General features: G+C 44.6%; 1 protein-coding gene across 8 annotated transcripts in view; it reads right to left on the bottom strand.

Annotated features, from left to right (window-relative positions):
- COL14A1 (collagen type XIV alpha 1 chain) overlaps positions 1-24,551 on the bottom strand; it is a 232,282-nt gene that overhangs the window by 139,683 nt on the left and 68,048 nt on the right. For 7 of the 8 annotated variants that reach the window (XM_070477487.1, XM_070477492.1, XM_070477489.1 and 4 more), the window contains exons 10-17: positions 21,100-21,251; positions 19,826-19,955; positions 17,660-17,805; positions 13,060-13,189; positions 9,803-9,942; positions 2,672-2,798; positions 932-1,071; positions 90-222 (exon numbers count right to left, since the gene is read on the bottom strand). In XM_070477487.1, the coding sequence (XP_070333588.1) occupies positions 90-222; positions 932-1,071; positions 2,672-2,798; positions 9,803-9,942; positions 13,060-13,189; positions 17,660-17,805; positions 19,826-19,955; positions 21,100-21,251 (1,098 nt within the window). The remainder of the gene's footprint in view (positions 1-89; positions 223-931; positions 1,072-2,671; positions 2,799-9,802; positions 9,943-13,059; positions 13,190-17,659; positions 17,806-19,825; positions 19,956-21,099; positions 21,252-24,551) is intronic. The other variant, XM_070477491.1, reaches the window with a different exon arrangement.

Raw genomic sequence — 24,551 nt, 5'->3', positions numbered from 1 at the left:
TGACGGGCAGGGAGCCCGGGAGGGTGAAAGGGGCGTCAGAATAAATGGTGGGAGCTTGTGAAATCCACCTTGGCCCGACGAAGACTTACGTGTGGTCCCGACAGCAGTCACCACCTCACTCTCACTTCCATCATCCAACACAGCCAGCAGGGAAACTTCATACTCAGTGCCAGGCTCCAGGCCTTCAATAACGTATGAGTCTTGGTCTTCCTTTAGGACAACCTGAAAAGTATTTGGTCCTTAGTAACTAGGTTTATTTGAATAACAGAAGAGGAAGTTAAGAAAAAAATAATAAAAAGCAAAGATGCTATCCTGAGTGCAAGCAAAAACTAACTAAGCATAAGGAAGTCCAGGGCCACTGAGTTCAATTTTAAAGTCAAACCAGAGGCTTTTTTCCTTTCAGTTCTCTCAGCAAAGGAATGATTAACATTGCAAAATGGGCATTTTAGAAGTTTTATTAAATGTCATTTACGAAAAATCAAAGCTAGTGGAAATATATAACACATATAACTAAAGCCCTAACAAAAACGCATTTTGATCTTAGAGAAATCATATGATTTGACATTTATAAAACTCCAGGCAGGTCATGCAAAGTATAGAGTCCTTCTGGATTCTCAATGTATTGTAATACAAAAACCAACTCAAATGTCAGCAGTGGGCATTCGCTTCCAAATAAAATTGTTGCTATTTAGTCGCTAAGTCGTGTCCGACTCTTTGCGACCCCATGGACTGTAGCCCACCAGGCTCCTCGGTCCATGGGATTTCCCAGAAAAGAATACTTGAGGGGGTTGCCATTTCCTTCTCTGAGGGATATTCCTGACCCAGGGACTGACCCCGTGTTTCCTGCATTGCAGGCGGATTCTTTACCGCTGAGCCACCAGGGAACCCAGCTAGAACGCCCTGGAGCACTTTTCGCCCTCAGCCCACTCACCTCTTCGGCCCTGCCCCCGTAGACTGGGATCCACATCAGCTTGTGCTGCCCTTCATCCGCCGAGAGCGGGTGCCAGCTCACTCTAAAACTGTCTGCCGTCACCTCGTCAATTTCCAAGTACTGCTGGGCCGGAACTTCCTCTGTAAGCCAAGGAGGGAGATTCTGTTAGGGAACTGAGCAGGTAAAAGACCCGTAACTCAAGCAGCTCGCCGGGGCCCCCAGGTAGAGAAGGCTCTGGCAAATCCCGTGTTTCAGGAAAGCACGCAGAAGCGGGGAAAGCAGAGCCAATCAGTCAGTGTGGGCTCGGGTTTCTGTCTCCAGTCTTCACCCACAGTGTAAGTTAGGGAGACCGGGGACACAGCAGACTTTTACAGCTCTCCAGTACTTTCCAGAACTCTTGGAGTCTCTATTTGGCTCTTTTCATTAATTATAAAAAATAAGAGTGCCATATTCATTATTTTACAAAGATACTGTTTTCCAAGTATTTTGAAGAAATTAATAAAATGATGCCTCAGAAGCCTGAGAAATGTCACTTCTAGCTTTATTGCTTCTCATGCCTGAATCACTCTTTAGTAATAAGTTAAATCCTAGCGAAGAACAATCATCCTTTTAATTTGTACATGTGGCTGCCATCAAACTGAAATATCATTTATCAGACATCCACTATTACACTGTTTACACGCTTCTGGGATATACAACAAAGACCGTAACATCTAATTACACCCAAAGTGAATTGTAACTCATTGATTTTTATTATTTGAAATCAGAGGTTTTAAAACTCTTTGACAGGATATCAAGAGAATTCCAACTAGAGTTAGCCTTTGGGAGATTTTGCAAAATCACTGAACTTTTTTCTGTGAACATTATTTCTCAATCTCCCTTATTTCTCATCTCTCTCCAAATTACCTTCTCACTAAATTTGTTTCCAAGTGCAATTATTAAGTCCAGAAAGCAAACAACAGAATTTTTTCACCAAGAGGCATAAAAAAAAATGTTACATTCATTGAGAGACTACAGGGTATATACAGAAAAGAAAAACAGTGCATTCACGCTTTATTTTTTATTTTAGTATTTTAAATATGCCATATTGTTGTATGACTATTGCCAAGCAGCATGAAAATACCTAACTGGCTATAGATTGAGGCATTAGGTTAAATGGCATGCAACTGTCATTTTTGTAGGTAGGCCAAAAACTGCTGAAGAGCTGGAATTTCAGAAGTTCAATTAATATATGCATATATCAGTGGAAGAAATGTGAAAACTTTATGTCGCTAGAACAAAAGAAACAGTGTGAGATTAGGAAGAAAACAGTGCACACTTTTATTTAGCAAAGACCTTTGAACTTAGATGGTTCTATCACTCTTTGCTTTGAGAGAAAACAATTAACCAGTAGGCATTCTACTCAGCTAGTATCACTCATTGGGTAATAATAGTGTAAAATAAACAAAAATTAAAATGCAATCTCTTGGGACTTCCCTCATGGCCCAGTAGCTGAGACTCTGCGCTCTGCATACAGGGGGCCGGGATTCGGTCCCCGGTCAGGGACCTAGACCCCACAGGCCGCAAGTAAGGCTGCCCATGCTGCAACTGAGGATCCCGCAGGCCGCAGCCGAGATCTGACGCAGCCAATAAATAAATATCGAAAATGCAGTCTCTTCAAAATCACCCTTGAAGAAGCTCTCCAGCTTCTGGCCTCCACACAGTTACTCCTGGAGACTTTCAAACCATAGCAAGACTGACCTGTGGTAAAAATTCCAGTCAGAGGTTCTGACTGCCCCTCGTCATAGATGGAGAAAATGGCAACAGTGTATTCGGTGAGGGGTGTCAAGCCCTTCAGAGGGAACGTAGTAACAGGATCGACTTCAACCTGCAAGAGAGAGATGTCATAACAGCTCCATCAGACACACTGCAGTCTGCTGGCCGCTTGGGTGAGAGCAGAGCTATGTCACAGCAAGAGACGCCGAGTTAGAAGCCACACGGAAAAGAAGACAAGAAAGAGGCATCTGTCGACGCGTGTGACTGAGTCAACACTGCAGGTCAACTACACTTCAATTAAAAACAGAGAGAGTGGATTTACATATTCACATTTCTAATCTCACATCCTTAAATAAAATCAGTTCAGTTCGGTTGCTCAGTCGTATCCGACTCTTTGCGACCCCATGAATCGCAGCACACCAGGCCTCCCTGTCCATCACCAACTCCCTGAGTTTACTCAGACTCATGTCCATTGAGTCAGTGATGCCATCCAACCATCTCATCCTCTGTTGTCCCCTTCTCCTGCTCTCAATCTCTCCCAGCATCAGGGTCTTTTCAAATGAGTCAGCTCTTCGCATCAGGTGGCCAAAGTATTGGAGTTTCAGCTTCAGCATCAGTCCTTCCGATGAACACCCAGGACTGATCTCCTTTAGGATGGATTGGTTGGATCTCCTTGCAGTCCAAGGGACTCTCAAGAGTCTTCTCCAACACCACAGTTCAAAAGCATCAATTCTTCAGTGCTCAGCTTTCTTTGTGGTCCAATTCTGACATCCATAGATGACCACTGGAAAAACCATAGCTTTGACTGGATGGATCTTTGTTGGCAAAGTAATGTCTCTGTTTTTTAATATGCTGCCTAGGTTGATCATAATTTTTTTTCGAGGAAAGTGAAGTCGCTCAGTTGTGTCTGACTGTTTGTGACCCCATGGACTGTAGCTTACCACGCTCCTCTGTCCATGGGATTTTCCAGGGAAGAGTACTGGAGTGGGTTGCGATTTCCTTCTCCAGAGGATCTTCCCGACCCGGGGGTTGAATCTGGGTCTCCTGCATTGCAGGCAGACACTTTACCGTCCGAGCCACCAGGGGAGTCAAGCACCTTTTAATTCATGGCTGCGGTCACTGTCTGCAGTGATTCTGGAGCCCAAAAATATAAAGTCTCTCACTGTTTCCACTGTTTCCCCATCTATTTCCCATGAAGGGATGGGACCAGATGCCATGATCTTAGTTTTCTGAATGTTGAGCTTTAAGCCAACTTTTTCACTCTCCTCTTTCACTTTCATCAAGAGGTTCTTTAGTTCTTCTTCTCTTTCTGCCATAAGGGTCGTGTCATCTGCATATCTGAGCTTATTGATATTTCTCCCGGCAATCTTGACTCCAGCTTGGGCTGCTTTCAGCCCAGCATTTCTCATGATGGACTCTTCATATAAGTTAAATAAGCAGGGTGACAATAAACAGCCTTGAAATACTCCTTTCTCAATTTAGAACCAGTCTGTTGTTCCATGTCCAGTTCTAACTGCTGCTTCTTGACCTGCATACAGGTTTCTCAGGAGGCAGGTAAGGTGGTCTGGTATTCCCATCTCTTTCAGAATTTCCTACAGTTTGTTGTGATCCACACAGTCAAAGGCTTTGGTGTAATCAATAAAGCAGAAGTAGATGTTTTTCTGGTTCTCTTGCTTTTTCGATGATCCAACAGATGTTGGCAATTTGATCTCTGGTTCCTCTGCCTTTTCTAAATCCAGCTTGAACATCTGGAAGTTCACGGTTCAAGTACTGTTGAAGCCTGGCTTGGTGAATTTTGAGCATTACTTTGCTAGCGTGTGAGATGAGGACAATTGTGCAGTAGTTTGAACATTCTTTGGCATTGCCTTTCTTTGGAGTTGGAATGAAAACTGACCTTTTCCAGTTAAATAAAATACCTATCAGTTAATTTTCAAGACATTGTTGCAACCAATATTATTTCCATTCATTACAGCTATAGTAAGTGAAGTACACACGATTTTTGCAATGCTAATATAAATTACTGTAATGATTACAGCCAGCTTTGCTAGGAGGAGCCAGTCATTTACAATAACTTCTACAGGAGTTATGCAGATGAACAACCATGCAGGTGGAGGTGAGCACAGTTGCTGTGTTATTTCAGTTGTGCAATGAGCCAACATTTTTTAATTGGCAAGTTTCACATAAGAAGAGAAATCCCTGATCAGCCACAACAACCTTCTATCCAAGTCTTTCCCACCTCAGGGCCTGCGCACATGCAATTCATTCTGTCTGGGACCCTATTTCCTCGGCTCTTTTGAAAATAAGTCCTTCCCCATCTGTTAGGATCGTGCTCATATTTCATCTCCTGGTGGGGAGGTGTTCATCTCTCTACCGGTCTCAGTAGGATGATTCTTTAACACTATCCTTGTTGTATATCTTCTTCTTTCTTGTTTTTGACCACACTTTGTGGCTTCCAGGCTCTTCGCTCCCCGATCAGGGATGGACCCTGCAGCTCCGCAAGGAGTTCTAACCACTGGACTGCTGGGGAGGTCCCTGTAATACTGCCCTTGTTTGTTCCCTCCCCAGCACCAATCCCAGCATGGAATCATTTTATCTCCTAAGTACAAGATACTATTTCCTATATAGAGTGTAAGCCTGTTGAGGGCAGGACCTTGTTTAGCTTTTTTACTACTGTACATTGAATTTTATATATATATATATATATATATATAATTATATATAAATATATTGAGTGAATAGAATAAGTAAATGGAAATTGAGATGGAGGCACCAAAAATCCATTTTACAAGAGATTACACAAAGGGCTCATCTGAACAAACGGTCAACACAGAAACTGTAGGCATCTCAAAGGAACTGACTGCAGGCCATTAAGAAAGATCGCCAGCCCTGGGAAAGGAGCTTCCCTCTTCATGATTTTGGAACTCTGAGCCAGGCTGCTAAAGAGAAACAGCCCAGCCCAAGCTGCTCAGCCACCCCAGACATGGGGGTGAAGTCATCTGAGAAGTCCCAGCCCGGCTGGGCTCCCAGATGAATGCAGGGGTCACCTTAGCTGACACCACGTGGAGCAGGGACCGGCGGAGCTGCTGGGCCTGCCCGAGTTACACAGTCGTGCGCTGGCGTTTTAAGCCAGGGCACTGGCTACAGAGCCAGAGTCAACTGAAAACGTCTATTATCTTCTTCTGAATCTAAGCCTGATAATATTATGGGTAATTCTTAGCATTTAATGTTTACTCTGGTCTGGGTATTATCTGCGTGCTTTACATGCATCAGTTGTACTTACTCCTTACCACAGCCTTATAAGGTAGCTAATTATTACTCCTAATTGGAAGATGGGGAAAATGAGACTCCAAAAAGTTAAGGAACTTGCCCAAGGGAAAGTCAGCCAGTTCCTAAGACTTAAAATGTTAAGTGTTTCACACTCCAAATTCTCTGGTTGTAAATACTAGTTACAGCAGGGCTCCATTATTTAAACTCACAGAAAAGACAAATCCATACTTAAAATATGAATTCAAGTTGTTCTTTTAAACTGTACTTACCTATTGCTTCCTGCTGTTTTGAACCATGCTGGCTAAGATGCACTGGGCACTTACACTATGTCAGGGACCCAACATTCATCGCTTCATTTTGCCTCCTCCTCCCTCTCACTAGGTGTTTAACGACTGTTTTACAAACAAGGAACCTGAGACCCAAAGACCTTAATTAACCTTCCTGGAGTCATAGAACTATTAACTGGAATGGATACTTAGGTCTTGATATACTTCTATATAAGTACATATATATGTAAAAGTATATGCATTTCAGCATTATATATTGAATATATATATACATTTATATATTTTTTCAACTGATAGATCTATTAAAAATATCTAGTTTTATTTATTAAAAGCTTTTTATTTGATGCTGAACAGACTATGTTTCATGCATTAATTATTGATCATTTTATTTCAACGAGTGAAAACTTTTAGGTGTCATTTATTTTTGTTATCATAATATGCTTCAGATTAAGTTCTGGAACTGCTTTTATCTGGAGCACTTTTAAGATGTAGGAGAAGAATTTGGGAAAATAGCAACAAATAACTATGATCTCATTGTTACACAACTATTTCTGAGAATAATTTTTCGAACAGCCTAAGAACATCAGCCTTTTCCAGGAGGGATGAAGAGAGTCCTCGACGGGGACCGAGCGACTGGGCTCTGCTTGGGACTCTGTTGTTGAGTCACTGCTGCCAGAACCCGGGCCCGTCTCCAAGAGCCCAGGGCCTGCGGCCGTTCATTTACAGACCGAGACGGCACCATCATGCTTGCACGCTTCCCCAAATCTGTGCGCAGGGCATGCTATCTGAGACAGCTTCTTCTTCAGTTTGACAGGTCAGGCTTTGGCAACACTTTTTCTATAAAAATTGTACAAAGTGTTCTCTGTAAAAATCTCAGAGCCTGACTCAGGGTAAGCACTCAACGTGTGTTAGCTGCCATCACCACCAACATCACCATCACCATCATCACCATCGCCATCATTATCATCACCAGCGTCGTCAACATTTGTTTAAATGAATGCTCTGTTCTACTTTTTTTCTTTGGTCTCCAAAAAGTTAAGGAGAGAGGTAATGCAGAAAAGACAGAGAGAAGGAAAAGTAAGTGAAGGAGGGAAGATGAAAGAGGAAGTGAAGCAGAAAATATGGACTGAGTTGAAAACAAAGCTTTTACAATCAATTATACATTACATAGTAAGCAGATTTTAGTTGGAACATTTTAAAGTTCATTCCAAAATATTTTGGGAATTTCCTAACAATCCAATTGCAGCATTATCTTTAAATAAAAGTTCAAATGAATAGAAGTAAAGCAAAATATGGTAGGGATATTCACCCTTAAAATCATACATTCCAAAACTAGGTAAAGTAGTATTTGACTCATATAAGACAGTTGTCCAGCAACCTTTAGTCTCAGTTGCATAAATAAATAAAAACTAAGAATTAAGAACACATACACCAAAAAAAAAAAAAAAAAAAATCAGTCAAAATGGAAATGTTACAAAAGCCACACATTATTTATTCACTTCACTCAGAAAAGATGTTCTCAGATTTTTATGCATGGTCTATCTACTCGTATTTTAAATTCAGTTTTATCAAACATAGTTTTCTAATTTCACAGCACAATACAAATTAGAAATAGCAAGTACCAGAGGCAATCCCCAAGGTTGAAAAACACTGCAAAAAAAGCACATGTTTTTCTCAATGAACACAACTGCAATTTTTCAATGGAAAAATGTATGTTGACTAGATCTTTTATGGCCATTTCACAATGTAAACAAATATTGAGTCATCATGTCATACACCTGTGACTAATATAACATTACATGTCAATTACACTCAACAAAAATATATACTTATATTTATATAATTCATATATGCATACATATGACAGTTCATTTTTGGTTCATGAAAAATTATTTCCAAATAAGAATGCTTTGCAGTGAACAAACATTAATGAATATGGCTATGTTATTTTGGTTGTTCAGTGAGTCACCATTTTAAAATTTCACATAAAAAGAAATCCCTGGTCGCACAGCCAAGGGGAACAAGATCTGGCAGCCCCTGCAGATTTCTGTGCGGCAACAACTTTCAGGAGCTAACACTGGCTGCCTCCTGATGAACATGCACAAACTCCCCAGCAACGCGGTGCCCACCAGGCCCAGCACCCTGTCATCGTCACCCACGGTTTGCCTTCACTGGTCATCAGTCTTTCAGTAGAGAATTTCTTGCCAAACATGAAACACAACCTAAGGGAGCCTCATGTTTCAGGAAAAACAGGTGAGACTGTTTCTTTGCAGATGCAGCAATTTCTGCACTCATGTACATTATCCACATAAGCTTCCTACACAGCTGAATTTGCAACCCTTGCGAAAGCAGTTTACTTATCACTGATAACAAAGACATTGAGAGCTCACTGCTTTTCATTTCTTTCTTTTTACTACTTCAGGTTCTCATCTTCAAAAGCAAAGCACATGGTCTAGATGACTAGCTTCATCAGAATTATTTGCCCTCAGGATTTATGAAGATTTAATAAGATACTGAACAGTATTTCTGTACTGTTAGCAAACGGGCAGTTTTCGCCCACTCACTGCCCCACATGCTGTAGGAGGGCACAGTCAGCAAAATACTGCTTAGATTTCATTGTAGGAAAAGCTCGTCTCTGTATAAGAAAGTACAGGCTCTACTTGGTCAAGAAAGAGAAATGATGCAACCCAACATATTTCCCTTGCTGTCTTAGCTTCTTGGACCAAGATAAGGGAAAAACATCAAAATAACTGCTATCTAGCCTGCTAAAATATATTTCCAAGGAAAGAATTTCTCAAGAGTATTAGTCACTGAGTGCAAAATACTCTATCTTCATGGGTTTCAATAAATTCTATTACTTGAAAGTTTCTTCCAACACAAAACTTGAATGACTCAGTTTTCAATGTAAGCTCATTGAACTAGGGTCTTTCAAATACTGCATTTCTAGTTTACTATTTCTGTGAAGATGCACACTTCCTCGTCCACACTTCCTGGAGCAGACTGTATTTCCCACAGATGGCTGTAACAACATCCGCCTCCCCGTCCACTTGCCATACGTGGGCTCTGCGCTGCGGCCCACCCTGAACCACGCAGGGACGTGGACTCTCCTTCTAGTGGAGGTGAAGTGATATTTCTATGACTTCAGTTGCTAACTCACAGAGGTGACACAGCTTGCAACCAGCACTCTCTCTGTGTCTCTGGATACATGTCTGGGGACTCCTGAGCCAGCATTTAAAAAGCCCGGCTCCCCTAAAGCTGCCTTGCTGAAAGGATCATGCACACAATCAGCTTGGAAATGCAGAGCCGTTCCAGCTCCCAGCCGGCCCGGTCTTCCCAGACCGGCACAGACAGAAATACGGACGCTGCTGTGACGTCACCAGTGCCAGCCACTGTCTGGCTACAGTCTCGAGTCAAACCCACTTCCTGACCCACCAAGACGGTGAGAGAAAATGAAGAATGAGCAATTGTTTCGAGCCACTGTGTTTGGGGATGATCAGTTACATAGCCCTAAGAAACTAAGACCCAACCACCAGAAATACACACTTGACGTTCCACAGCTTACCTCATTGATTTCAGTCCCATCAGCGTTGTTATACACAATTCGATAACCATTGATCCTTCTTGAAGTTGCATCCCAGGCTAATCGAGCACTGTTGGAGCCCACGTTGGAGATTCTCAGGTTTCTGGGGGGGCTTAAGGGTACTTCGCAGTAAATGAAATAAAAGAGAAATGAAATTTTAAATAACAAATACATAAAAAGGACCCTCAAAACACGGCATCTTTGACTTCTAAACTACTGACATATGAAAACTTTCACTCAGATAATAACTTATAACCGAGAACATCAACAAATTAGCAAAGAAAAAGTTTTCCTCGTGGAGACTGAAGAGTAGCCACAAATTACACATGCTCAGAAACAAATGAAGGGCAGGTGACTTTTCTACGCCTTTCTTCTCCAGTCAGAGCTATTATTTCCTGCTGATATAAATGAACAACCCAATGAATCAAAAGCCAGGAAATCTGAAATTAAATTTTAGCTATTGTACTCAACAACCATCTGGTCCTGGCAAAGTCACTCTGTTCCTCTGATCCACAATTTTCCATGTGGCAAGGGTTTCTTATCTGTCCTCTCCACTTGGGTGTCCATTAAGCATTTCCAACTCAGCATGTCCAAATCTGAATCACTGATTCCTGTCACCTCTCCCAATCTTCTCTCTCAACCTGTCCCTCTGAGGAAACGAAAACTCTATTTTTCCCATTGCTCAGGTCAAAAAACCTGGAGTCACCCGAAATTCAGATTTCTAAATGTATCTCCCCTTCGCAGTGAAGTCTTCCATGATCACCTTACACAAAATAATCTTTCCACCTCAATTCTACCTATCTCTCTCCCCTGATTCATTCTTTATTGCACATTTATCTCTCTCTTCCAATATACTGTCATCTCAAAGGATTACAGAATCGGATTTAACTCTGTTCCCATTTTTATCTCCAATAGAGTAAGTTTTCAGTAAGTATCTCTTGAATCAAGGAGTAGGAATCTTGCCCTGGATAAAACCCACTAGCTTTGTGAGCCTAGATAAAAGTGAAGACTACTGTGGCTTTAACAGTATAAAGAGGTGTTGCTATTTCTGCACATCCTCACTACCAATTCCAAGGCTTTTTGTACTTCTTCGAGGACCCCTTTCTGAATTAACAGGTTAAAATTTGTCAATAATCTTTGAGAGTTTTGTGAGCTTTTACAGGTTTACAATAAACACAGTTGTTGAGATTCACTGCTTGCTTTCTAAGCGTGTGAGATGTAACACATCATCACAATAAATCCTAACATTAGACGGCAAGGATAACGTTATAATTAGCCCCATTACATGGATCATGAATCTAAGGTTACTTGGCCAAGGTCACAGTTAGTAGAAGCAGGAGAGCAGTTTGAATCTATAACACAGGCAATCGATCAATAGATTTGAGAGCCTAAACTAGGCAAGAAAGTGTGACAATAATCAGCTGTCCCGAAAAGCACAATGCTTCCTCACTCTAAAGGCCAACTTTGTCATTAATTCAGGGCAGACTGATTATACGGTAATAAAGAGCCTAGAGGCCTAGTGAGTCTCACTACTTAAGCAGCCAGAAAGGAAGTGTAGGAGAGATGAAAGCAATATAAGTAAGTGCTGTGCACACTTAGCTCTAAATTTTTCCAGGTTCAGTTAAATTCAGCAGTACAGTGGAACAATGCCTAGCTTCCTCAGTGCACAAATAGGCCAGTCTCAGGTAGCCAGGACAGTATTTTCTTAGGCCTTTTTTTTTTTTATCAACTACGAATGGGGAAGCACTTGTAGACGCCATGCTGTTCGCTTCCTCCCAGGTTCAGAGTGATGTGAGACACCCCATCCCCCTGCACTGTCTTCTTCAAAACACCACGAAGAGACCCCTATTTTTAATGGTAGGTGACAAAGCATTGTGAGCTTGTCAGGGCAGCATTTTCTCTATCATATTTTCAAATAGATAAATATTTACAATTCCAAAAAAACATTATTATTACATTACCCAAATTAGGCTTGCCAATACAATTTTTTGGGCTTCCCTGGGGGCTCAGATGGTAAAGAATCCACATATAATGCAGGAGACCCAGGTTTGATCCCTGGGCTGGGAAGATCCCCTGGAGAAGGGAATGGCAACCCACTCCAGTATTGTTGCCTGGAGAATCCCATGGACAGAGGAGCCTGGCGGGCTACAGTCCGTGGGGTCGCAAAGAGTCAGACATGACTGAGCGACTAATACTTTCACACTTTCATAGCCAATTTTTACTCAATTAAAAAACTAATTATAATGATAATGGTCTGAGATATGAAGGACATCAAACATTTTTAGAAACAAGTATTAATTTTAATATGGGGGAAAGAACTATTGAGTAACTATGTGCTAATTACTTTCATCTGTATTATTATGTTTAATCTTCTGTCAACCACATGCCGTAAGATTACTGTTCCTCCTCTTACGGGCTCAGAAACGCTCCATCACTTGCCCGCTGTCACCCACCCACAATGTGACTTTCGCTGGGATTCGCATGTTGAAGGCTCTGATCCCAAAGCCCACATTTCCCCCCACACTCTGCTCCAGCTCTGGGCTTTGACAGGGAGCTGTGGCCTCACTGAGAGCCCACCCGTCCCCGTCCCCATCTCTGCAGCTGCCTGTGCCCCGCCTCCGCCAGGCCAGGAACCCAGTCGACTCTCGGAAGAGCTCAGACCCTCCTGTGGACCGTGCATGAAAAGAACCCAGAGCCCAATGCCTGCTGGCCTGACACAGAGCTGAGGCGGCATCCAGCCCCAGGGAGCAGCTGCAAGGACAGGTGAGCTCGGCAGGATGGCCGCACGGAGACCTCATCTGCCAACGGCCCGTGGGCGTGGGCACTCAGAACCCTGCCCGCGAGTGGCAGGGAGTTGTGCAACTATCCCACTGCCATCACAGTGTAGCAATAACCGAAATGAAGCTCAGAGTAAGCGTGATGCACTTCAGCCGTCCTGAAACTATCCCCTTTCCCTGATTCACGGAAAACTGTCTTCCATGAAACTGATCCCTGGTGCCAAAAAGTTGGGGACCACTAATCTGGAGGAGGCTAAAGTTCAATTCCAGAATCCCTGTGACTCTTAGTAATGACACAACAGGAAGAAATGCCCCTTCCTTCCCCTAAATAAACCATACACTTTCTTACATGACAATTAGCTCTTAAGAGGCTTCAACCCAGACCAATATTTCTAACTCAGAATCCCCATACTTATTTGGGCTTTTATTACAGCATTTCATCTGGATGACGGAACCGCTCACATGTTGTTTCTTGTCCTGTAACAGGGTCACTGGCTTCTTCTCCGAACATAGCATACACTGTGACTGTGTATTCCGTATTGGGCAACAACCCGCCCAGCTCAATGTCTGTGTGGGTCTCTCCAATTTTCATCTGTAAAGAACACACATTATCAGATCACTTGCCAACATGCATTTTTCACACTGATCAGAGTACAACTGAATACAGGTGAGACTTTATGGACTAAGACTTCATCTCCTCACAACCCCTTCATCAAACAGGTTTCAAGTCATCCTTTTTTTTCATTGTCTCGTGTTATTTTGTATTAGAAACAGATGCTGTGAAGCCAAATAAAACTGAATGTACTGTGCGTGCTCTTTTAGGATAACTCTTTACATCTGGACAAGTGGCAGCTGCAGCCAGAATAACACTGTCAAATATTTGGTCCCCAGACGAGCGTGGGTGGAGATGAATCAGAAACGTCCTCTAGGAAGACGGTAAGGTCCAGGCCGCTCTGCTGGGAGCTGGACGCCCCGTGGGCATCCTTCACCACTGCCCTAATTCTCACCAGTCCTCTGACTGGAGGCCCAATTTTTGCTTCAAGTCCTATTAAACTGGATCAGTACTGAGGTCCCATTCAACAGAGGGGCCTGTCTACCTGGACTTCCAGCCCCTCCCAGGATTCCAAAGAGATCAACCCACTGGATGCCCAAATCGGCAATTCGCTTTTTGATTTGGGGGATATTTCTAACCCTGGGGATCAGTCAAATAAGCCGACATTCTCAGTTGTGTGACAACTGTGTGACAGGGATGGTTTTATTTCTGCTTTGGAAAGAAGAAAAATAAGTCCATAGACTGTCCCCTCTCACACAATTGCCAGTGGTATGGTCAAATTAAAAACTTTAATTTAAAAATATCTCAGTGTATACAATATAAAGGTAAAGAAAATAACATAATCAACCCTGATGCATCCATCACTCAAATTTAATAGATATGAACATTTTGTCATATTGACTTCAGATCTTATTTATACTCTATAACAACTAGATAGTCACATAAAACAACTTTCTCATTCTTTCTGTTCACCACCTCTGCCCTAATGTTTAAGTGCATCTCACTGATACATTTTTCTTTACTTCTACATAGGTGTGTAACATAAAAAAAAAAGATGGCTATATATGTTTAATGATGTGCATAAATGGACCATTCAACGCAACATTTTTGGAATTTTTTTCTCTGGCAATATTAGGTTTCAAGATTTAGCCATGTTGAAACACAGGGACAGAGTTGACACTATTTAATTCCCTTATGAGATTCTTTTATAAAAATATGCAGTTATTTTCCATTCTGTCAATGAACACGGCAGTTGCTTGCAATATTTTGTTCTGACCAAGTGCCTGCATTGAGAAGTCCTTGAAGGACGTTTCTCTACAGTATATACCTTGAAAAGTGTGTATATCTTTAGCTTGATGAAATATTTAAGATTATTCTCCAAGGCAGCTGTACCAGTTGACACACCAGTTTATGCAAGTGATTCTGGGTCCCCACACGCTCATGGACAGGTAGCATTATCAGACTTTAAATTAAACCTGGTGAGGGCCTCTCTGGTGCTTCAGAGGTGAAGCGTCCACCTGCCAACACAGGAGACACGGGCTCGAGCCCTGGTCCAGGAGGACCCCACGTGCCGCAGAGCGACTAAGCCCGCGCGCCGCAAGGACTGAGCCTGTGCTGGAGAGCCCGCACGCCGCAAACGACTGAACCTGTGCTCCGGAGCCCGCACGCCACGGCTGAACTGTGCTCGGGAGCACGCGCGCCACGGCTGAACTGTGCTCGGGAGCACGCGCGCCACGACTGGACCTGTGCTTGGGAGCGCGCACTCCACGACTGGACCTGTGCTTGGGAGCGCGCGCGCCGCCACGACTGGACCTGTGCTCCGGGGCCCGCACACCGCAAACGACTGAACCTGTGCTCCGGAGCGCGCGCGCCACGACTGGACCTGTGCTCCGGAGCGCGCGCGCCACGACTGGACCTGTGCTGGAGAGCCCGCACTCCACGACTGGACCTGTGCTCCGGAGCCCGCACTCCACGACTGGACCTGTGCTTGGGAGCGTGCACGCCACGACTGGACCTGTGCTCCGGAGCCCGCACTCCACGACTGGACCTGTGCTCCGGAGCCCGCACTCCACGACTGGACCTGTGCTCCGGAGCCCGCACTCCACGACTGGACCTGTGCTTGGGAGCCCGCACTCCACGACTGGACCTGTGCTCCGGAGCCTGCACTCCACGACTGGACCTGTGCTCCGGAGCCCGCACTCCACGACTGGACCTGTGCTTGGGAGCGCGCGCGCCGCAAACGACTGAACCTGTGCTCCGGAGCCCGCACTCCACGACTGGACCTGTGCTCCGGAGCCTGCACTCCACGACTGGACCTGTGCTCCGGAGCCCGCACTCCACGACTGGACCTGTGCTTGGGAGCGCGCGCGCCGCAAACGACTGAACCTGTGCTCCGGAGCCCGCACTCCACGACTGGACCTGTGCTCCGGAGCCTGCACTCCACGACTGGACCTGTGCTCCGGAGCCCGCACTCCACGACTGGACCTGTGCTCCGGAGCCCGCACTCCACGACTGGACCTGTGCTTGGGAGCCCGCACTCCACGACTGGACCTGTGCTCCGGAGCCTGCACTCCACGACTGGACCTGTGCTTGGGAGCGCGCCGCCACGACTGGACCTGTGCTGGAGAGCCCGCACTCCACGACTGGACCTGTGCTCCGGGGCCCGCGTGCCGCAAACGGCCGCAGGCTGAACGCCCAGAGGCCTGCTCCACAGAGGAGCGCGCAGCACCACTGGAAAGGCCCCCGCAGCCGTGAAGACCCAATACAACCGCAAAGAAAAAGCTGGGCTAAATCCCCACGGACAGAGAAGCCTGGCGGGCTAGCCATCGGGTCGCAAGGTCGGACACGACCAGCACAGACGGCAAAGAATTCACCTGCAGGGCGGGAGACCTGGGTTGGACTCCTGGGTCAGCAAGAGCCCCCGGAGACGGGCAAGGCTGCCCACTCCAGTATTCCTGCCTGGAGAAGCCCATGGACGGAGGAGCCTGGCGGGCTACAGTCCACGGGTCACAGAGTCAGACACGACTGAGCGACTAAGTACCGCACATAACAACACTGTATTGAATGTGAACTGGTGGTCCTCTTTTATCTTCTTCTTTCCTGGTAAAGCGGACTGTCATTTTAGCACCATTTTTAAGTTTCCCTTCCACCAGAAAATTCAGATCAACATTAAATCCAAGTGGCTAAAAACTGTCTAAGCCTCAGAAATGAAAGAATACATGTCACCCAGATTCTATTCTTGACGCTAGAATCACCATATTCCTGGCCCTAAAGAATTCTGTCACCCAAGGCAGGTTTTAGAGAACGTTAAAGCGCCAAGTTCTGCACTCCATCTCATCTGCGTTCCACCTGCCTAGTCAACACTCCCAGCAGTCACGGCTGTCTCCTCTAGCTTCCGTGTATAGCTACACTGTAGTAGTTGTTCCCTATAAGTTAAAAATGAGGACTAAAAGCTATGATTCAAAGAGTCATCATTAAAAATGGGAGAAATACAAAAAAAATCTACGCCCATCAGATACATTTCTTTGCTGTTTAGTTGCTAAGTCGTGTCCGACTTGGTCACAGCCCCGTGGACTGTAGCCCACCAGGCTCCTCCGTCCACAGGGTTCTACAGGCAAGAACACTGCAGGGGGTTGCCACGTCCTTCTCTAAGGGATCGTCCTGCCTCAGGGATCAAACACGCATCTCCTGCACTGGCAGGCAGATTCTTTATCACTGAGTCACCTGGGAAACCCATATTTCTCTAGATCTCTCAAATTAGTAAAACAAACTTTTTAAAGTCAGTGTACAGAGGCTATCACAATCATTTGTGAACTGCATAGAGCAATACAAATTATACATAAAATTTCTTTACAGTAATGTGGTAATACCTAGTATAAGCCTTAATAATTTGCATAATCTTTGCAAAAAGAAACTTCACTTTTATGAATTTATCCTAAGGGAATAATCAGATAACCATGCAAATTTATATGCTAAAAGTAGTCCCCAAAGTATATTTATATAGAAAATTATTTTGTTGTTGTTTTTTTCTTTTGGCCTGGCTTGTGGGATCTCCCAAACAGAGTTTGAACCTGGACCCTGGAAGTAAAAGCACAAGTCTTAACCACTGGACCACCAGGGAATTCTTTTATATAGCAAATTATCCAAATGTCCTAATTAACATGAGATTAATTAGACATGTACTGGTACAAACCAACAATGGGCTAGTCTAACATTGTTTAAATTACTTTATAAAATATGATTTAATGGCATCAAAGATTCACAACAAGCAAAAGAAAAATTATAAGGAAAACTACAAAACCATTCCCATTGGTTGTGTTAAAAATGCATTGAAAAAGACTGTTAACTAAATGTTAACAATGGTTACCTCTAGGTGGTGGGCTTACAAGTGATTATTTTCTTTGGCTAATATGATTTTTCTAAATTTTATACATTACATTTTTATACATAAAAAAAACAAAAACCAACGCTAAGGAAGCCAAAGATTCCAGGACTCCAGCAGGCAGTTACCTCTTTTTCATCCCCGGCCAGGCCCTCCGTGAGGGGAGCGTAGAGGATCAGGTACCCGGATGCCCCGGGCGCAGGGTTCCACCTCACCCTCAGACTGTCCTCCGTCACGTCGTACAGTTCAAGGTCGGAAGCTACGGGTAAAGAAACTGCAAGGGAAGGCTCGTTAATGGTCAGCCGTTTATCAGAGTGCTTCCTACTTCAGGGTGTCTACAGCTGAGGCTCTACAAGTGAAGGTCGTCTTCAACCACACGGTCTCCCTTATATACAGGCCCTGAGGTCCGCAGAGCTGGAGGACAAACTGCTGGCTGCCGGTGGGGAAGGCCGGGGAAGGGCGGTCGGGGAGTGCGGGGCCCACATGCACACTCGGCTGCGTTTTAAATGGGTGACCAGTGCCGACCTCCCGGCAGCACAGGGAAGGCTGCTCAGCATTACAGGAGCATGGACCAGAGGGGAGTGGAAGCCAGAATGGATAGGTGGCATGCATGGCCAAGCCCCTCTGCCGTCCTCCTGAGACCATCACAACACTATCCTTGAGTCTGTTCACACAGCCATGTAAGCCCTTTGGGGAAAGGTAAACACAATGAATGTTTAAAAGCAGAAGTGACATTTTTTAGTTTCTTATGTCTTATTATAGCAATGGTCACATTTCTCTGGGGCCAGTCAAGAGCAGGGAGACTCTTCTGACCACCGTTCTACACCCCTTACCAAGCACAGCGTCTGACACACGGCAGCCACTAAAACTAGCTGCTGGGTCACCTCCTAAGTGACAGAACAGGCGGCTGGCTGAACAGATACATGAATGAACAAACACCCATCAACACAATGAGAGAGAGTGAGGAGAGTGATTGTTGGTAACAACAGGGTTTGAGACAAATAGAATAATCAAGAAATAAGACTGGCCATACTGGAGAAGTAGGGAGAAAGGGATTAAGGATAAACTGCAAGTTCCCAGCTTAAAAAATGACAGCAAGAACTTTGAAACATTGTTTTCAAAATCAACTGCAGGTCCTGCTAGATTTCCCCAGCACACTGTCAAATCTGAACTCTGCCCACAGGTGCCACTGGCGTGCCTGTAGCACTTCATGGCACAAGTTGGTTTGCAAGTTCTTGGTCTGCATTCTCTCCCTGGCTAGACTAAAACTTCCTCAAGGTCAGAAATTGCTGCAAAAATATTTCTGCAAAGCAAGAGTATTACAATGCTATGTGGCAGCCTGGATGGCAGGGAAGTTTGAGGGGGTGATGGATATATGTGTGGGTTGAGAAGATCCCCTGGAGAAGGAAATGACAACCCACTCCAGGATTCTTGCCTGGGAAATCCCAAAGACAGAGGAGCCTGGCAGGCTACAGTTCATGGGGTTGCAAAGAGTTGGGCATGACTTAGCAACTCAAACCACCACCAACCAGGATACATGTATATGTATGGCCGAGTCCCGTTACTGTCCACCTGAAACTATCACAACATCGTTAATTGGCTATACTCTAATATAAAATTAAAAGTTAAAAAAAAGCAGGACTGTTAACACTTGTCTTACTGTTTTCAGGAATAAATCCAATAATGTGTTGGACGTGGAATGTGGTTGTCACAATGCCTGGTACCTTGTTATTGGAGTTGTTTACATTGCTATGTTCTATCAGAGACAGACCAATTCTGCATACCAACTGGCATGCACTCGGAATTCAATTAATGTCTGAAATAACTAAATGAGTGTGTGATCAAGTTTCTCAAGATAATCTTTTCCCAGGATTCTCTGAATGTGTGTGCATGTGTGTATGTTTGTGATCGTGGTCTTTTCCAGGTAAGGATGACTGACTAGTATTCATAAATTTTAATTACAGTGATATTCCTAATGAAAACAGATGTAACATATTTCCCCAGTCTTCTACCGAGCAGGAGAGCTAGAGCTTCTTCTCTACTTCTGATAAACTCAAGCCCAGTGCTTAGTTTATAATAGGCATTCACTAAATATTTGTTTATTACATGAGTAAATGTATTCTGCACTCATCATCACTAAGGTTTCTCTCTCCTAAACATACCCGAGTTTTATAATATCCCTCCCAACGTATGGCGCCTGCAAACACGGCATGGCCCAGTACTCTGTAAGCACAGCCAGGCCGCCTGAACAATGCTATGCAGAATCAGAAGAGGGTATAGAATTCAATACACACGTGTGGTTTCGGTTCCCCGCAGGCCTTCGCTAGCTGTGTGAGCATATATTGCAAAGACTGCTATCTGGTATTCAGTTAAAGACATCAGGTTTCTTAACACCGTGGAAGATTCGCGTCCGTCCACCACCACCTGTTTAAAGCACAGTTCGAGGAATGAGAAACTGGAATTTCTCACATGAAAACTGAAAGTCAAAAAACCAAAAATACCTCCAGCAAGAACTTTTCATTAAACATGTTCTTATCTGCACCACATCCTTCTCCACCGTGGTAGTCAGTTCTCCCTGAATTCTCACATGATGGGACCCACCTCCCATGGAATATGTTCAAGAGTCCCTTACTAGGTCACACCTAATGAAAACCGTGTCATTCCTAAGCTAATTGCTATGCCAATCACATGCACCTAGTAACAGTTGACATGTGGTATTTTTCCATGGAGTCTTGGGCAGCATTTAAAAGGTTTGTTAGTCATGAAAAAGATAGAGCTACTGGAAGCACTGTGATTTGGGTTTTTTTTTTCTTAGTCTGGATGATACAATCTCTAGAATCTAACACATAAATCCTGCCATAATGCAGAAGAAAACTGAAACATGCTGAGGCCAGTCAGAGGTTAGAACAACAAAAGGTTAGAACATCAAAAAAAAGAGGGAGATTTCATCACATCTTATCATATTTCCTGTGAATTTCTGTATTACAGATTAGGAAATGGGAACCATTCAGTCATCTGGCAATAGAAGTTCTCTCCTGTGATGGCCAACTCATGAGAAGGGTCTGTCACAGATGCTTCATGATGCCTCTCGTTTGCACTGATCTCCGCAAACATCCAGGAAATCCAAACCGTGAAGGACGACATGACCACATTATGTGGAACGCACAGACTGCGTTAAGGCAGAAAGTTCAGACCACTCCCAAAGTAGGAAGAAAACATCAATAGCAAAGGGGGCTCTGGCCAGATAACTAACGACTGATTCCCTTAGCCTTAGAACTCGTTCATTTCTTAAATTACCAAAAGAAAATTAAGTCAGTGTAAGTTGTGTTAGAAATGATTCATGACCAGTTCTGCAGGTTCTTTGATGGAAACAAGAGGAGAAGACGTAAACACCACAAGCTCGGGACAGAAGAACAACCTGGACACATGGAAACGTATTCAGTCCGACAACTGTAAATGCTTGTGACAGAGCAGTCTCCTTGTACATCCATTTCTGTCTCATCTTCACTACTGCACAAAACCCGAAACCCTGAGAATAAGTGGTTTGAAAACGCCATCTCCTGATTACCTCCTCTGGTTTTCCGCCCCTGGTAGGGTAATACACGACTCTGTATTTTTCCACTTTTCCGGGGGCGTGAGTCCAGTTAACCATAAAGCTCCTGGCAGTGACTTCAGAAGTCATCAGTTCTGTAGGCGGCCCAATGGTGGCAAGGGCTGAGGCTAAATCAAAAAACACAGAAAATGAACCTTTTTCCCAAAGTTTAATTTTATGAACCAAGGAAACGCCACTAGTCAGAAATGATTCTGCTGCTTCCAAGATTTTCATCTCTAGTAAATTAACTCAGTACTGGTGGCTCAGCTGGTAAAGCATCCGCCTGCAATGTGGGAGACCCGGGCTCAGTCCCTGGGTCGGGAAGATCCCCTGGAGAAGGAAACGGCAACCCACTCCAGTATTTTCACCTGAGAAATCCCATGGGCGGCAGAGCCTGACAGGCTATAGTCCATAGGGTCGCAAAGAGTTGGACACAACTGAGCAACTTTACTTTAGGCTTTAGGCTTTAATTCACTACAGGCATACCTCAGAGGGACTGTGGGTTCAGTTCCAGGCCACTTCAAGAAAGCAAGTCACACAATTACTTTATTTCCCAAAACATGACACGCCAGGTTTACCCTTCGTGCGTGAGCACGCAGTCACTTCGGTCGTGTCCAGCTCCCTGCAGCCTGATGAACTCACGCATCAGCTGCTCTGTCCACAGGACTCTCCAGGTAAGAACACCAGCGTGGTGCCATGCCCTCCTCCAGGTGATCTTCTCAACCAGGGACTGAGCCTGCGGCTCTTACCTGTCCTGCACTGGCACGCTGGTTCTTTACCACCAGCACCACCTAGGAAGCTACGTTATGTCTAAAAAACAACACACAAAACTGACTTTAAAAATAATGCTTTTGGGAAAATGGTACCATCAGACTTGCTCCACAGAAGGGTGCCACAAACTTTCACTTTTTTGAAATTCTTTGAATGTATTTTTTAATACATACCTGCAAAGTGCAACAAGGAGAGGCACAGTAAAGCAAGGTGTGCCTGGACTGGGCCTCTTAGGGATCAATCACTGCGCTAGGCCTAACAATACTGACTTCAATGAGACATAGTCCTTGACTCTTAGGAACTTCTTAAAGTACTGCTGTAGAATAGTAAAAAAAACAAAAACAACAAAAAACCCCACAACACTGAGTTTGTGTGTATCTAAAGATACGCTTCTGATACCTTCAGAAGTATTACCGCATTTAGTTCTCAGTAAATGCTATTATTGTTCCCATTTTTCAGGTGAGAAAACCAAGTCAGAATGATGTTACATAACTTGCCCAGGTCTCACAATTGTTAAGTATCAGAGGTTATGTTTTTGAGCAGTAGAGGATATATTCTCTCTCCTGAACACTTCAACTCAACAAATGGCCAACATTTAAAAGTAAAAAGAAAAGAAAAAGCAACTAACATACACTGAATGTCCACTATGAGCTAAACATTACGTAAGCACTTTGTCTGTTATATACATGTTATAACAGTGGGTCTGAAAAAGATTTGGGATCTGTAAAGTTCAAAGTCCTTGAAATTTAGGATTTCTTATTTGCTAGGGGCACTTATTTAAAGGGACTTTAGTAGTCATAATAATGGGGAAAAACATAGTTATTAAACAATAAGTATGATCAAGTACTTTATTAAGCATGCCTTACAAGCAACCACATGTAGAGTTTTTTGTGGGAAACTGTGGGCTCTAAAATAGTCTCAGGCTTCCTTGGTTGCTCTGTGGTAAAGAACCCTCTGCCAATGCAGGAGATGCAGGTTCGATCCCAGGGTCAGGAAGATCCGCTGGAGAAGGAAATAGCAACTCACTCCAGTATTCTTGCCTGGGGAACCCCATGGACAGAGGAGCCTGGTGGGCTACAGTTCGTGGGGTCGCAGAAGAGTCGGACACGACCGAGCAACTAAACAGCAATGCCAAAAATGGTGTCATTGAGTGGCTCAGAGAAGTTTGTCCAGGAAGCCACTACTTGGCTGCTCAGCTGAGTCTGAAGAGTCCCGGTCCAGGGCGAGAGGGACGATGGACGAGGGACAGACGTGCAGCCCGACCGAGTCGTCCCCGCCCGGACACGGCACAGGCAGGAACCAGCGCCGGGCTCTCAGAGAAGGGCCTGGATGTCTCCTGCTCAGACTGCACCCCTGCGAGTCAGACGCAACCTGGCGCCCAAGGATATCACAGGGAACAGGGGTCAAAAACCTGTGATGGCCGGGCTCCCAGAAGACAGAGCACGCGGCTCCTTCCTACAGTCCCCGCTAAGCGCAGCTCACGTTTCTGGAAACTCTAAGCCAAGCCTAAGCTCCTGAGAAGTAGATGGCAGGTGGGCAGGGGACCGTGGGGCCCACAGACTGGTACAGGGGTGAGTTTCCCGAGGCTCCTTTCGCCTCATGTATCTCAAACACTGAGGAACCCAGCCACCTAGAAACACAAACAAATACAGACAAAAACAATCCAACGAAGCCTGCTCTCCCTAGGCAAAGGACCAGGAAAGGAGCAGCCCGCCAAGACAAAGCTTTTAGGCAACAACGGCTCTAGTCTAGAAAAACACCATAGGAAAAAAACCACTGTGGTCTCATCCCACCCGTGCCAACCCAGGTCGAGTGGGAGCCAAGACCCCACCCTTCCTGACTGTGACAGGGCCCGCGTTTACTCTGACCCCATCACACAGCCGGGCGACGGGGGAGATCACGGAGGGAGGAGACGACTGTCCTTTACAGACTGCGACAGGGCCCGCGTTTACTCTGAGCCCATCACACAGCGGGTGACGGGGGAGATCACGGAGGGAGGAGACAACTGTCCTTTACAGACCGTGACAAACTGTCCGCCTCACCCCGCGCGTGCTATCCACAGAGACCACAAGGAGAGCCGGACCTTCAACCCCGCTCACTAGCATCCAGGCACCCTCCCCTCCCCTCCAGGCTGGCGCCAGAAAAGACCGAACAAGGTCATCAGATACGAGCATACAAAAGCATAAATAGATCTGCACACACTAGCAACAAAAATGTGAACAACACCAAAATTAAAAATACAACCAAAATTTCTCAAAATAAAATTAAATACTAAAAGTGAGCAGAACAGAATCTGTACAGAACTTATATCCTGAAAACTATAAAATGCTGATGGAACTCAAAGGATATCTAAACAAGTGGAAGATTTGACATGTTTGTGGACTAAAAGAATCAACAAAGATGTCAGTTCTTCCCAAGTTGGTATTTGATAATTGAGAATTGATTCAACGAAATTTCCATCAAAGTCCCAACAAGATATTTTGTAGAACAAAAATGATTCTATGGAGAAGGAAATGGCAGCCCACTCCAGTGTTCTTGCCTGGAGAATCCCAGGGACGGGGGAGCCTGGCAGGCTGTCATCTATGGGGTTGCACAGAGTCAGACACGACTAAAGTGACTTAGCAGCAGTAGCAGCAGCAGGCTTCAATTTCCTCATA

This window comes from Odocoileus virginianus, chromosome 15 (assembly GCF_023699985.2).
Source record: "Odocoileus virginianus isolate 20LAN1187 ecotype Illinois chromosome 15, Ovbor_1.2, whole genome shotgun sequence".
NCBI classification, from domain to species: Eukaryota; Metazoa; Chordata; class Mammalia; order Artiodactyla; family Cervidae; genus Odocoileus; species Odocoileus virginianus.
This window is presented reverse-complemented; position numbering and strand designations above follow the sequence as displayed.